Raw genomic sequence first — 13618 nt, forward strand, 5'->3', positions numbered from 1 at the left:
AAGGAATGTGCGGTCTAAAATTATTTCTTAAATTCTCTGCTTTGCTGGTTACTCGATATCTTCTTATCCCTATCGCGATATCTTATCGTACAATACGTTCCCCTGAATATATTTTTTCAAAAAGTTGTAAATCTTATATTTTCTTTGTTATATTTTTTATATTTTAACCATGAAAAACAGAGAATTTACAAAGTATTTTAGGAAAACAATAAATTGTAGAAATCTCATTTTGTTTTCTCCAATCAAATAGAAGAAAGGTTATTGCCAATTTCAGTTCATAATGTGTGAAGATGGCAATGAATCTTTCTTATCTTTGGATTTATGAATCAGAAACCACCCCGAAAAATGTGCATAATTTTTCTATTTATTATGTGAGTGTGGTAAATATTAATACTTAAGTAACAGAAATTGACTGTACAGTGCAACCTCGATTAACCGGCCCTCGGTTAACCGGGATTCGGATTTTAACAGGGATCATGTTGAGTCATCATAAGAACACTTGGATCGGCGACGAAACAAAAGTTAATTTTCGGTGGCGACAGGAAAAATTTTTGTCTTCCAATGTAACATAATAATTGTAGGCGTGGTAGCAACTCTTTTATACCTGATTCAGTTGCTGAATTGATTGAATTTGTTCACGATAAGGACATTCCAACCAGTGACAAAGTTTAAGCTTTTTAAATTGCGTACACTCATCAGAGAGTGGTCGTTTGATTAAAACAAGCAAACAACACTTGAAAAGTATTTTTCAAAAAGTTAAACGGCAAAAAAAATGAAAAATTTAAAAAAAAAATGAAATAAAATCGAAAAAAAATTGAAAAATTGAAAAAAAAAAACAAAAAAATTTTTTTTTTTTTTGGCGCATCAACAGCTGAGGTCATTAGCGCCCGGAGCTTTTTCCAGTGCACTGCCGGCCTCCGGACAGTGTTCTCTCGTTACAGACAACACTGTCCATCACCGGACAGTGTTGTCTGTAAGAAGCTCCTAGGATGAGAAAATCTAAGGGTTAGCTGCTGGATTCGAACCCGGGACCTCCGCGTGGGAGTCCAGTATGCTAACCTCATAGCTGATCCCTAGTCTAAGTTAGGAGTTGATCTCTGGGACGAAACAGGAATGTATTACTATGTAATACTATGTATTCGCTTTAACCGGGATTTCAGTTTTCCAGTGTGGGTATAGCCGGAGGTCAGCCCGGTTAATCCAGGTTGTACTGTATTATTTTTATACTTCATAATTAGGGAAAAGATTCAAAAGAACTAGATTAAGAAAGACAAAAAATATGTTAAATCTATGATTGTATCCGTATTTTGGCATGTTAGTTTTAGACTACAGATGGTCTCTCAGATGTCCGAAAAGTTTCGTAGTGTAACGAAAAAAATAATTTGTTGATACCAACAATAAAACAACTTGTAGCTGACTTACATTAAAGAATGTAATTTTTTTGAAAATTGCTGTAAAGCATCGCCTTTCAGTGTTATAAAATTATTGAAGCCTTATTACTATTTAATTTATGAATTAGACAATGAAGGTGCCGAATAAATAACAATGTGGTCGAATGAATCACTGCCCAAGCTGCTTGCATTTTAGCATATTCCGTCGTAGGAGATGGTAAAAATCGTCCTAGATCTGATCGAATTTTACTGTTAGGTCGATTACAAAATTAAAATAAATTTATTTTTTGGGAGGACGAGATCCGGTGGATTCAACATGGTGCGAAACTGCTTTACAGACTTCTTGGACGACGCTCCAAATTACCCATTGCACTCAAACGATTAATATACAGTACTATTCTCAAACCTATGTGGACTTACGGACTAGAACTGTGGGGTTCAGCCAAACCTACAAACATACGGACTGTACAGAGATTTCAATCAAAACTTCTCCGACAGATAGTTGACGCTCCTTTCTACGTGACTAACCTCACTCTTCACAACGACCTCAACATTCTCTTCATAGACCAACTCGCCAAGACTAAATATCAAAAATTCCATACTGCTCTTTCTACTAGCTCAAATCCTCCTTGTACAGTCCCTCGCCTCCTCTGACATCCCTAATACCCCTCGCCGACTGAATCGCCAGTGGCCCCGCGACTTCCTTGTAGTCTGAAGGCCTAAACGCCATTACTCTCCTATCTCTCCTCTCTTCTCATATTCTCCTCACATTCTCCTCTCTCCTATAGAGAGTGTTACCGCTGGGTAGCTTCTCTCCTCCCGCACCAGTTCATCACTCTCTCCATATTTAATTATTGCATACAATGTATACAGATTGTAAATTACAAATAAATTTAAAAAAAAAATGGGGGGGAAAACCAGATGAGCAGCGACAACCTCGATCACATATTGAGATTTTTAGCTTCCGATTGTAGTTTTATGAGCTTTTACAATCTGTTGTTATTTTCATTCGAGAAATTTATGAGACAATCACCTCCTAAAGTAAAGCGCCTACAAAACGTACTTCGCTTCTTTCACTTCGTCCCAAAAAATTCAAGTTTGCAATCTTGAGTGTGTGTAAAGCTTGCATTATGGAAGCAAAGTAACGATTATGGACTGGTAGCCCGATAAATTCGCGTTTTCTGTAAAATTCTTTAATTTTGATTTATGTTTTGTGTCTGGTTGCAAATTGTAGAAGTTGTGGTTGTTTTGTTGCAGAGGGCAGCCGCTCTTCACCAGCAGCAGGTTGCAGCACACAGTAAGTACCCATGTCTTTACGCTACTATTCACTACATCAAAATAAATTAGATACGAGAAATATTTAATCAATGTTTTATATTTATTTTTTTTTTTGCTTTTGTTTTGTGATCCATCAACAAAACTTTCTTCTCTTTGCAGTAAATGTTTGATTACATTTATTTTAATCATCAATGTGATATTTAAATAACATTCACAAGAAATGTAACTCGTATTCAACTAGATTGTATTTGAATGCACTAAACAAATCACTCAATTACAAATTAAATCTTTAGTTTAAAAATTCATGCACTTAACTCACAAACATAATTAAACTAATAGTGAAATTAGTCGATCTTCAGGACAGCTTCCACAAGTTTTAGTTTTAAAGGTTTGTTAAACTTGAATTACATACTTGCAATTTCATACGCTGTTAAGTGCAGTATAATAAGAGTACATTTCGCTTTGGTTGTCATATAATTTTCAATCTACATTTCACAGTTTTGAAATTCTTCTACTGATTGAACCCAGCCCTAGAGGTTTTATAAAAAAAAATGTATTTAGGCACTACCAATTATATAGAAAGTTGGTTAGCTCAGGGTTTCCGACTAATTTGGAAACCTAATTGGTTTATGTTAATTCTAGAAATTGGCCTGTCTTCATAAAAACAGATGTCTTGTACTCTCCCTCTGGGACTGGCGAATTTCATTAGTTACATAACGGGATGTCTTTGAAGAGATACCTAGATAGAAGCTATTTATCTTTATTTCAAGAAGACATTTGACAGAATTTCAAGATATTTTGCTTCCTAAATTAAAAGTAATAGGTTTAATAAAGGCTCTTAGTTATTGGAATAGATTTTTTTCGTACTTCGGAGCTTCACGAAATTATAGGAGTTTAGATACCTGTGTAGGATAAAACGGAAATCCAGTCTGTTCTTACGAGGAATACTACAATAGCAGCTAAGCTGAAATGGACCTAGGCGAAAAAGCCGTACAGCTGATGCAGTACATTCTATGTCACCAGCTTGGCAGATAGAATGTTTAGGTGAGTCTTGAAGAAGGTATAAGAGAAGGGTTCTAGTAGAGCGAGATGTTTTTTAAAAGAAAAATATCGAAATCAACTTCATGAAATATCAAAAAATGCAAAAAATTTGCACTTACGATACAAAAATGTTCTTTAAACTCATTATTTGACCGTCACATTAATCTTTATTAGTATTACCCACGTGAAAAGACCACTAATTACCCTCAAAAGGCTCTTTTTTTTGTAAAGGCTAACCCTCATTCACCTCCGAAACCATCTTAAAAATGAATTTTCTTGCGAAATATGTGCAGTAAAAGTTCTACACAAACATGTGTACAATAATAATTTCAGTTATAATGAAACACAATCAAATCTAGGATGGTTTTTACGATCTTCTACGACGTAATGTTCTAAAATGCAAGCAGGATGGGCACCTTGTATGAAATTCTCAAAAAAAAAATCCCGTTTGTAAAGTAATCATGTTCTAAGGTCACAAAGGGACTCTTGCACTAAACCTTCCAAACCAACAAAAGAACTATGATTTTATTTGCGACATTCAACCATTCATGTTAGCAACAACCTTGAACTCTCTTGAAATAGTCTGCATGTAGATGTCGTCTAGATCTGAAGCCTTGAGGCTCTTAAGCATTTCTTTGCAGCATCTGGGAATAATTTCTTCATCTTTTCTATTAGAAGCATTAATTTTTGTTTTTGTTTTTCATGACTCAGAGATATCTTGAATCGCAATTAGAGAAAGTCCTGCTGAAACTGACATTTCTGTTTGAACGCTTGTCGTTTAGCAACGATTTAACACTTCGCTAAACGGAAGCAATTGGCTTCAGTTCCTCCAACCACGAAAGCATCGCATCCAGACGATACGTATTAGTTGCGGATAGATAGAAAGTAACTGTTATGTCATGTAAAATTAGAACTTGGTGACAAATTATTGCTGGTTTTTCACTATCTTCTCTTAATTGTGCACCATGATGTAACCATTGAGTTTGCCGATCTCATGAATATTTTCAGTCATGAAGCTCTATAAGTTTCTGGACATTAATCCAACCTATGGTACAAGCTATGTTGATATTGGTGGGTTAGGATTTGCTTCGTTTGAATTTTTAGCTTACAATTATTCAGTTAATTACAAAATTAATGGTTTTGTTATTTGTCCATGGTTGGAGATAGTATTTAATTTTTTGTTACAAAGACTTCCAAAAATCTATGTTTCAAATGTTAAGTTCTAAGAACTTGAAAAAAGTCATTCAGTCATTCTTATCTGAACTTTATTTAGATTCCAAAGTTCTCGAAAAAATAAATCCTTTACAATGGTTGTATAAACCTCTTATATTTCAAGGTGTAAGAAGACTCTTCTAAATCGGCTACTTACCTAAGAGTGGCACCCCTTGACATCTAGCATTCCAGAATCTTATCCAAAATATTGGTCCAATACATGCAATCATATACTGTACAAAACTTTGTATTAGAGGTTTTTCGAAAATACAAATCATTTAGATTAAATTGTGCATTCATTGACTCTAGACTTCTTGAATTAAGAAAAAACTCACGCCTTCCAGGAAGTATGAATTTAAGGACTAATTTAATGTGAGTAGAAGAATATTTTATCAAATATGACATCCTTTTCATTGTGTGAATTCGAAATAATTTTGAGTTCAGTTATAATGTAATAAAGAATACGTTTTCCTCTAGTAGTTCAAACCACACGAAATTGCATTAATTGATGTCAAGTAGGAAACCATAGTATATTAATTGTTGGAAGGGTTGAATTACACTAGGGCACTTTCACGAACGGTAAGTTTTCTACTTTGCACTTAATGGAGGCAATATCCCAAGTGGTCTATGACCATTTGTGTAAAAAAGGGAGAGATTCTATAGTTGGTCTTATTGTTTCACTGATAGTTTTTCATTAACACTTAACTGTAAGAGTGAGCATTCCAACGAGATGACCCTTGGGTTAGTAGCTGTAGGTGCGTCACCATTTCTACGTCACCACTATTCTTGAGTATACAGTGGCGCTAAAAGGCGGCCTTTTTATGAACTTAAATTAATTAATTATTCTAATTGAAAGAACTGGTTCACAATTTTAATTGTAAAGGTGTAAAATGAATCCTTTACTAATTTTGCCCAATAATCATAAAACATAAAAAGATTTCAAAGGCATGCAGTGCAAAGGAAGTGCAGTTAAATGGGGAAATCTTCAAAGAAGCTGTTCGCAACCCTGAAGCAATACGTCTGCCTTGATCTTAGTTGCAATCCTTGTCATTTAGTCTCTTATATGCAATGAATAGGAGAAACTATGCGCTAATTGTCTAGGAACCATTCGCTGCGACAAGTCACTTAACCATTTTTCTTGAATCCCCCTGATCTCACAGCGTTTCTAATTTTGTTTTTTTGAGGTTAACAAAAAAAATATATAAAATCAAATGTATGGAACGACTATAACATTATGCAAAATAATGATTGAAGAAAAAAATTCTCTGGCATTACTCACGAAGAAAAACAGACCCAAATTACACCATAGTTTTATTCCATAATTTTCACAAAAGCGTCGAGATTTAAACTCGATCTTTTTTGACTCCATGTTAATGGTAAAATCTCTTGTTCGTTATACGCATTTTGAAATTGCTTGTTTCCGAGTATCGTCTTTTCACAATAATATTGATGGGAATGAAGTTTGGGTGGAGAAGAGACAGGTATTCGTGGAGTGTTCATTTTCTCTGTTCAAGGTTGATTGGTCACTATTTTATTGGTGTTAAGTAAATACTCTCGGATGTTGACTCAAAAAACAAAAAAAAAATCAAGAGTATATTTACTTAGCCGCATTAGGTATTTGCAGAGGTCTTGAAATTAAACCAATAAATAAATAGAAAAATAATAACAATGTTCCTTCATTACACATTGTTTAATTAAAATTTAAGAATAATGCTAAAATTCAATTGTGATTAATAATTTTTCTTGTTTTTTAGCCGCCTACCTGAAAGGTAAGGAGACAAACCGTATTGTATGCTAATAGTAGAGAATAGCACATTGGGTGTGATCTCGCTAGCATATAGTTCTAGATTGCTCTCTGATTAACCCTAATTTAATTTAGTTGCTGAACATAATAAATACCTACAGCATGAATAGTTGAAACAAGTAGCATGATATTTTTTATCCAACTTTTTTCTTCTTTTTTTTCTGTCACGTTATCAAAATTTTTACAGAATAAAATTTTGGGTGTCCACAAAGAGGTGCACCAAAATTTAATTAGTAATCTTGTTTATGCAATTTGAAACTCATATTTTTTTTTAGAGCTTTGCTAAGCATATATGATAATGAGTTAGTGAATGTTTTAAAAGTTCAACTGTTGATGAACAGAACATTCTTCCAGCTTCTTTTCTTATTTGATTCTATGCAAATATTAGCTTCGTAAATTAGAGACAGATTTTATCGCATTTCGCAATATATAAACAACTTATAATTTATCTAATCATGAAACTAAATGTTGAATCGTTCTTAAAATATCTTCCTTCAAAACAAATATATTTAGTGTTATAATTGTCATCTCTTTGTTTGACAATTATTTCGTTGGCAAATTATAAAAAACGCAATAAAATCATTAATGCAAAATTTCTTTTGCAAAATTCCACAAATCTGGCTAAAAATTTAGTCTAGATCTTTGGAATCTTAGATCTTAGAATAGTGATTTTATAAGATAGAAAAATCGAAATCCATAGTATATTATAGCTATTTTTCTTAAAACTACTTACAAATTAAATTTCTGTATACTTGAAAAAGATAATGGTACAGTTGAAAGTTTAATAAATCACTAAATCCTTTGAATTAATAATTAACTTTATAAATTGTGCAAAAATGAGTGGCGGCCATATTGAGTGGTACTAGTTACCTAGAATCCCAATAGATGTCACTTGCGGTGCTACTGTCGTCCAGTCTGAGTATTCAGTCAGCTCTATCTACCGGACTTCTTTTATAACTAAGATATTTCCCTAATACTATTTTACTCTTATTAAAAAATTTATTAATTTAAAAAACTCTCACTACAGAACAAACGACGACTCTATACTGCTCTTCTCACACCAATATGGACTTACGGACTCGGAACTTTACGGAACAGCTAAAAAATCAAACATCAGTAAATAGACTGCAAACCCTACAATCCAAAATACTCCGCCGCATAGTAGTCGCCATATTCTATGTTAGCAATCACACAATACACACAGATCTCCAAATTCCACTCATCTCCGAACTTGCCAAAATCAAAAACTCTCACTTCATCCCAACCCTATAGCTGCAAACTTGTCTTCATCTACACTACCCTTCAATCCTCGAAGACGGCAGGTAAAGTAACCCCATGGTATCCTCATTTTTTATCCTTTTTCCTGTTTCTGTGGTAAACCACGTTGATTTCCACTGTCGGGTTTTCGATTTGGGCTGTGGTTTTAAATGAAATCAATTCCAGGTCAATAATATCTACGCATTGTTCTTTTTTTTTCTACATTTCAGAGATTACATATAAATTTTTTTTAAATATTTCTCTAGACATTCTGTATATCTATGGAAGTTACTTTTATTGATTTTTACTATTAGATTTTTTCTTTTTTCTTACTTTATTGATCAAAAGGAAGCTTTCTATCTGTGTCGCAATTCTTTAAATCGCCTTTGCTCCCAAAGCTCATCTGCTCTTCAGTTATGTTGTTTTTATTTATTTATTTTGTATCTTGTAGCCACTGAGGAACTATGAAATAAACAATATATAATGTTTCGGAAAACTTCATCATCAACACTCGTAAATTCTTACGAGTGTTACTGTAATAAGTCGGTTTTTCTTCGAAAAAAACAATAAACACTGCGTATATTTATATTCCCTTTGGGTGCGTTGTTGGTATCTTGGAAGGAATAAAGCTGTATGCTGCGCTCAAGTTATTCATATCTCATGGAAGATACGAAGAAGAAAGTAATGAAAGAGAGTCACTATTACCTCTTGGAAGTCATGGAGAAGAGAGAAGTGAAAGAGGCTGCGCTATTCTTCAACCCAATTGGATGTTAGGAAAGATAGATAAGGTTTATATTGCACCAATATATTGGTAAATTGAGGCTTATAAGCTAACCGTAGCTGAGTATACCAATATGTTGGCTTTTTTCTAGCCCTAATAAACAATGATGGGAATGTTCAAACAAGACCAAAAACATAGTAAATAAATATATAAAATAAACATGTTGTTAAGAAATTGGATTGCCCAGAATTGATAGTCACCTTTGAAGTGCGAAACAAGTTCACTAGCAACTAAAAGCCACGATCCACTCAAAATAGTTATTTATTTAACAAGTGTGGAAAGTAGTACTTTTCCTCACACGAGGCAGGGTTTGCACGCACGAGCGAGTAAAATACTTTACACTCGAGTTAAATATTATATTTTTTCTGCAACCATTAGGGTTATTAACTAAAAAAAAAACTAAACAGGAATCACTAGAATCCATTTTAAATTTCTATAAGGTAACACTGTAACCTTTTTAACTGTTATAATTAAAAATATCTAATTATTTATTAAAATATTATTTTTATTTCTATATTCCTTTCAATTTTTATTTTATTTTTTAATATTCGTTTTTTAATTATTTAGTTACGTTAAATAAGCTTATTAAAGTTTTACAGAAAATATTTATGTTAATAACAAAACTTCTTATATCAAGGAAGCACAATAAAATTTTTTCATTCACTAGTAAGGAAAGTGACACTAATGGGAATTTTTCCCCACTAGTGAGGTAAAGTTGGGCATTACACAGTTGATTTTAATTGAGTAATGAGAACATTCCTACATGGTTGCAGAAAAAATAATTTACATTTATTGGGTAAAATTTAAAAAAACGCAGTGTCGAGCAAGAAAAAGATTCGCAAAGAACAAAATGTCTCATTCTGAGTGCAGAAACTTCGTTAGGTTCGAAAAGTAGAAAATTTAACAGAAAGATGAAATAGTGAAAAGCTTTAAGAATTTCAAATTGAAAGACTAAAATCTACATTTTTCGTAAAATTTTCTCGTCATGCACTAAGGTCTTTGGAGCTCTGGGCAAATATCAAGTTCAATACCCTTTTTACAGAAAATAAAAAACTCGTCCGATTGGGTTCTGGTCCTGCATTCTGCTGCCATTGAAATCCTCTTGCATGGTTGGCTATATTGGGCTGTTCATAGAACGATTAACATGGAACACACAAGGGCTTGCAATGGCCAAACTTCTTTACTGAGTTCTCTGGAGGCCGTGAGGAAAGCTGTAGGGTTCAACAAAACGGACAAACTTTTCGAACCATATAAATATTTCAATGTAAGTTACTCCGACAAATGTGGTTGGTGCATCCTTTGTACGGCATAAATCTTTCTCTTCGTATTGATCTGGACATTCCTTATGTACAGCAAACTCACTAAGACAAGATTCCCTTAAAGCTGTCTCACAGTTCTAATGCTTTCATTCATTCCCTTGCTACTCCTAATGTTCCTGACAATCCATCTGGCCGACTGAACCACCAGTGGCACCGAGATTTCCTCTGGGACTGAATTCTTCTTCTTCTTCTTACTTGGCGCGACAGTCCGCCTAGCGAACCTTGGCCTCCGTCAAATGCTTCCGCCAGTTTTCTCTATTTTGGGCAGCAACTTTCCAGTTACGTACGCCCAGCAGCGCCACGGCATCCTCCTTCACTCTGTCCAGCCAACGTAACTTTGGCCTGCCTCTCTTCCTACCGCCGTGTAGTACCATTTGCATAAGCCTCTTCGGCACGTCATCATCACACATTCTAGCCACATGTCCCGCCCATCTTAGTCTGCCTATCCTTATCATTTTACTTATGTCCGGTTCTTTGTACAGAGAGTAGATTTCCGAAATAGTGCGTTTTCGCCAAGTCGGGCCATCCCGTATTGGTCCAAATATTCTTCTTAAAATCTTTCATTCAAAAATCAGGAGGTCTTTTCCATCTGTTTTAGAAAAAGCTCACGTTTTCGAACCATAAGTTATAACTGGGCGAATTAGTGACCTGTAGAGGATGATTTTAGTCCCCCTAGATATCAGCTTGCTTCTTTGGGATTGACTAGTGTCGCTGAATCACTCATGTAGAGAGTCCACCATCGGTTAGTTCCTCCTCTAATCTCCTCGCCTTACTCTTCTTTCTCTATAAACATTGTAAATTTCTGAATTTAAACACGTTCACGCTCAAAGTTTGATGTGAGGCGACTTGCTGTGACTATTGTCCTCAAGGTTTCAACTCACAAACGTTATTTTTTTAGACTCTAAATACTCGAAACATAATTAAGTCTAAAAAAAAATCAATTAATCGTAAAACTGTCCATAACACTTAAAGGACATCCTGTAGGAATTCCCAAACTCTTTCCTTCCTTAAAACAGTGATTGTCGGCAATCTTAATTGCTGATTAGGAACCTGGATAGGTCTGTGAGTAAGCACAGGACTCATGAAAGATCTCTGCTGTAGAGTTAATAAAGCAGATAAAAGAAGTACCCAGTCATTTCCTGGCTGATTGGTCGGGCAGCTTAGAGCTTCCGACTTCCTTCTAAAAGCTTATTGTCAGATTGGTCGTCTGATACGGGGATCTTTATCCTGATCTCTGGTTGTTCTTTTGCGGTAATTGCTTTTTTCTATTGGATAACTGTATTAGCTTTAGAAGTGTGCTAAGTGAACTATAAGTGTTCTAATAAAGTGTACTAGTGTACAGAAGAATGAAGTCATCACATCTAACTACAATTTTTAAAAAAAAAACAATTTTCCAAACAGCTAATTTCAAAATGGTAATTTGTTCCTAAGAAGTTCATTATTAAACACTAGGTACGATGGTAATTATGGTTTAATTAAACCTTGTACTATAAATAAATTAGATGAAATTTATTTTTAAATATAGTTTCGTCCTGACCTAATCGGATTATTCTAAAATTAAATTTTTGGATACTTTTCAGATTTATATTACGTAAACATGTTAACCAGTTTTTTAACTTGTACAAATAAAACTGATTTGTCCATGGCGATTCTTCCTTCTTTCCTTAGTCGACGGGTATTTTTGTTAAGACAATAAGAGAACATTTTACACAGAACAGTTGGTCACGCAATAAAGCTCTTGTTTCTTACTTTCTCTTGGTGCTTTAAGTAACTATTAAACGTTGTTAATTTGGAAGTGATTCTATTAGAACTTACCATATTTTCTTAAGGCATTTGTGTAGGTGAACGTGAGATTGGAACTTGGGAAATTGGCAGTGGGAAAGACCGATATATTCCCTTCATTCATGGGACAGATGTAGTTTTAGATTTAGTCTGATTGCCTTGATAATCAGCAAACTGTAGAAGCCTGCAAAGCAATTTTTTAAAGCAAAGATTTTCCTTGCGGCGACACCGTTCAAGTACCTTTTTTTTTTGTTTTTTGTGTTTCATTGCCAAAACTTGGAGCACCAATAATAAAGTTTTGGCAATGAAGCTTTTCTATGAACATCTTTCCTCTTTATGGCCTGACTAGTAATGAACTAGATTAAATACAGATAATTGTTAAACTACTAATCCAGCGTACGAAATAGTAAAAATTATTAAGTCCTGGAGATTTGAAATTTCATATTAAGCTATTTCCGAAAATATTCTTATATATTTTTTATTGCTCTTTTAGTTTAAATGTTTTTTTTTTTAAATTTCTTTAAAATGTTTATTGCAATTATAAAAACTGGATCATTTATTCCAATTTCATTTCCAAAAAAGCCAACTAACATTTTTCTGTTACTGTTGTCTGTTTTTTTTTTTTTTAATTATTTAAGGCGCGTCAACATCTAAGATTATTGGCGCCCGGAGCTATTTTCAGTGCACTGTCGGCCTCCGGACAGTGTTCTCTCGTTGCAGACAACACTGTCCATCACCGGACAATGAGCTGTTTGAAGCTCCTAGGAAGAGAAAATCTAAGGGCCAGCAGCTGGATTCGAACCCGGGACCTCCGCGTGGGAGTCCAGTATGCTAACCTCATAGCTAATCCCTTCCCTTTATTGTCTGTTATTGTTTTTCAATAATATTATTGGTGTGTAGCTAAACAAATATTTTTAATTAATTTAGAGGAAAGCTACAGTAATGATAGGCCTAATGTGTCCATGGTTCCATAAAAAGAAGAGAACATGCAATAAACCGAAAATTTAGAAATAGGATAGAAAAAACAATAAGGGATAATAAAACGATTTTTTTTCCCCCTCTCTCGAAATTTTGAATAATTTTAATGCGGTACAAAATGCAATCTCAGAATTTTCTTTGCACAAATATTATTCCTTAAGACCACTTTTCTCGAGCAGGCATGTTCCCTTTATCCGCTGGGTACCTCCATATAAGTAATGTACGACATTTTCTATACACAACTTCTTTTTTTTGAGTGAGAGGCTTGCAGGGAATTATTCTATAGTGCTGGACTTCCGGATTGTCCTAACTGTCGGCTCCTATAACCTTCTTGCTGCTGAACTTATCATAGGTTCACTGGTGACCATCATTACATCAGAGCTAGATGTCTGTTTGTCTTCCGCATGAGAATACGCTATTGCACCCCTAGCCAAGAAACGCCTTGACCAAAGCTATTGGATACTTTCAGCCGAGCTAAGTCTTCAGGTTATCTCACAACCGCCAACAAGAGGAAATATGTGGAAGGCATTTAGGGTTGTTCTGGCGTGTCTCTGAGCGACACTTGACTTCCGTTTTATTTAATTTTTTGTTCACATAGGCTCTTGGAAAGTCATATCCGCTTAAGAGTAGAGACACAAAAAAGTTCAGAGCAACATAGTGAACTCTTCACCTATACCATCATCTAACTTTTAACTTTATTAACCTAGCGGTCCTTGCCCCTGCGGATCCTCTTCATAGAATGCCGCACAGAAACATTCACTCTTTCTCTTCTCGC

General features: G+C 34.5%; 1 protein-coding gene across 6 annotated transcripts in view; it reads left to right on the plus strand.

Annotated features, from left to right (window-relative positions):
* Window positions 1–13618, plus strand: part of SNF4Agamma (SNF4/AMP-activated protein kinase gamma subunit) — a 297611-nt gene that overhangs the window by 174356 nt on the left and 109637 nt on the right. For 4 of the 6 annotated variants that reach the window (XM_074121066.1, XM_074121070.1, XM_074121068.1 and 1 more), the window contains 2 exons: window positions 2649–2688; window positions 6677–6691. In XM_074121066.1, the coding sequence (XP_073977167.1) occupies window positions 2649–2688; window positions 6677–6691 (55 nt within the window). The remainder of the gene's footprint in view (window positions 1–2648; window positions 2689–6676; window positions 6692–13618) is intronic. The other 2 variants (XM_074121067.1, XM_074121069.1) reach the window with 1 other exon arrangement.

Source organism: Rhodnius prolixus, unplaced genomic scaffold (genome assembly GCF_049639745.1).
Source record: "Rhodnius prolixus isolate KJV_2025 unplaced genomic scaffold, Rpr scaffold_2, whole genome shotgun sequence".
NCBI lineage: Eukaryota > Metazoa > Arthropoda > Insecta > Hemiptera > Reduviidae > Rhodnius > Rhodnius prolixus.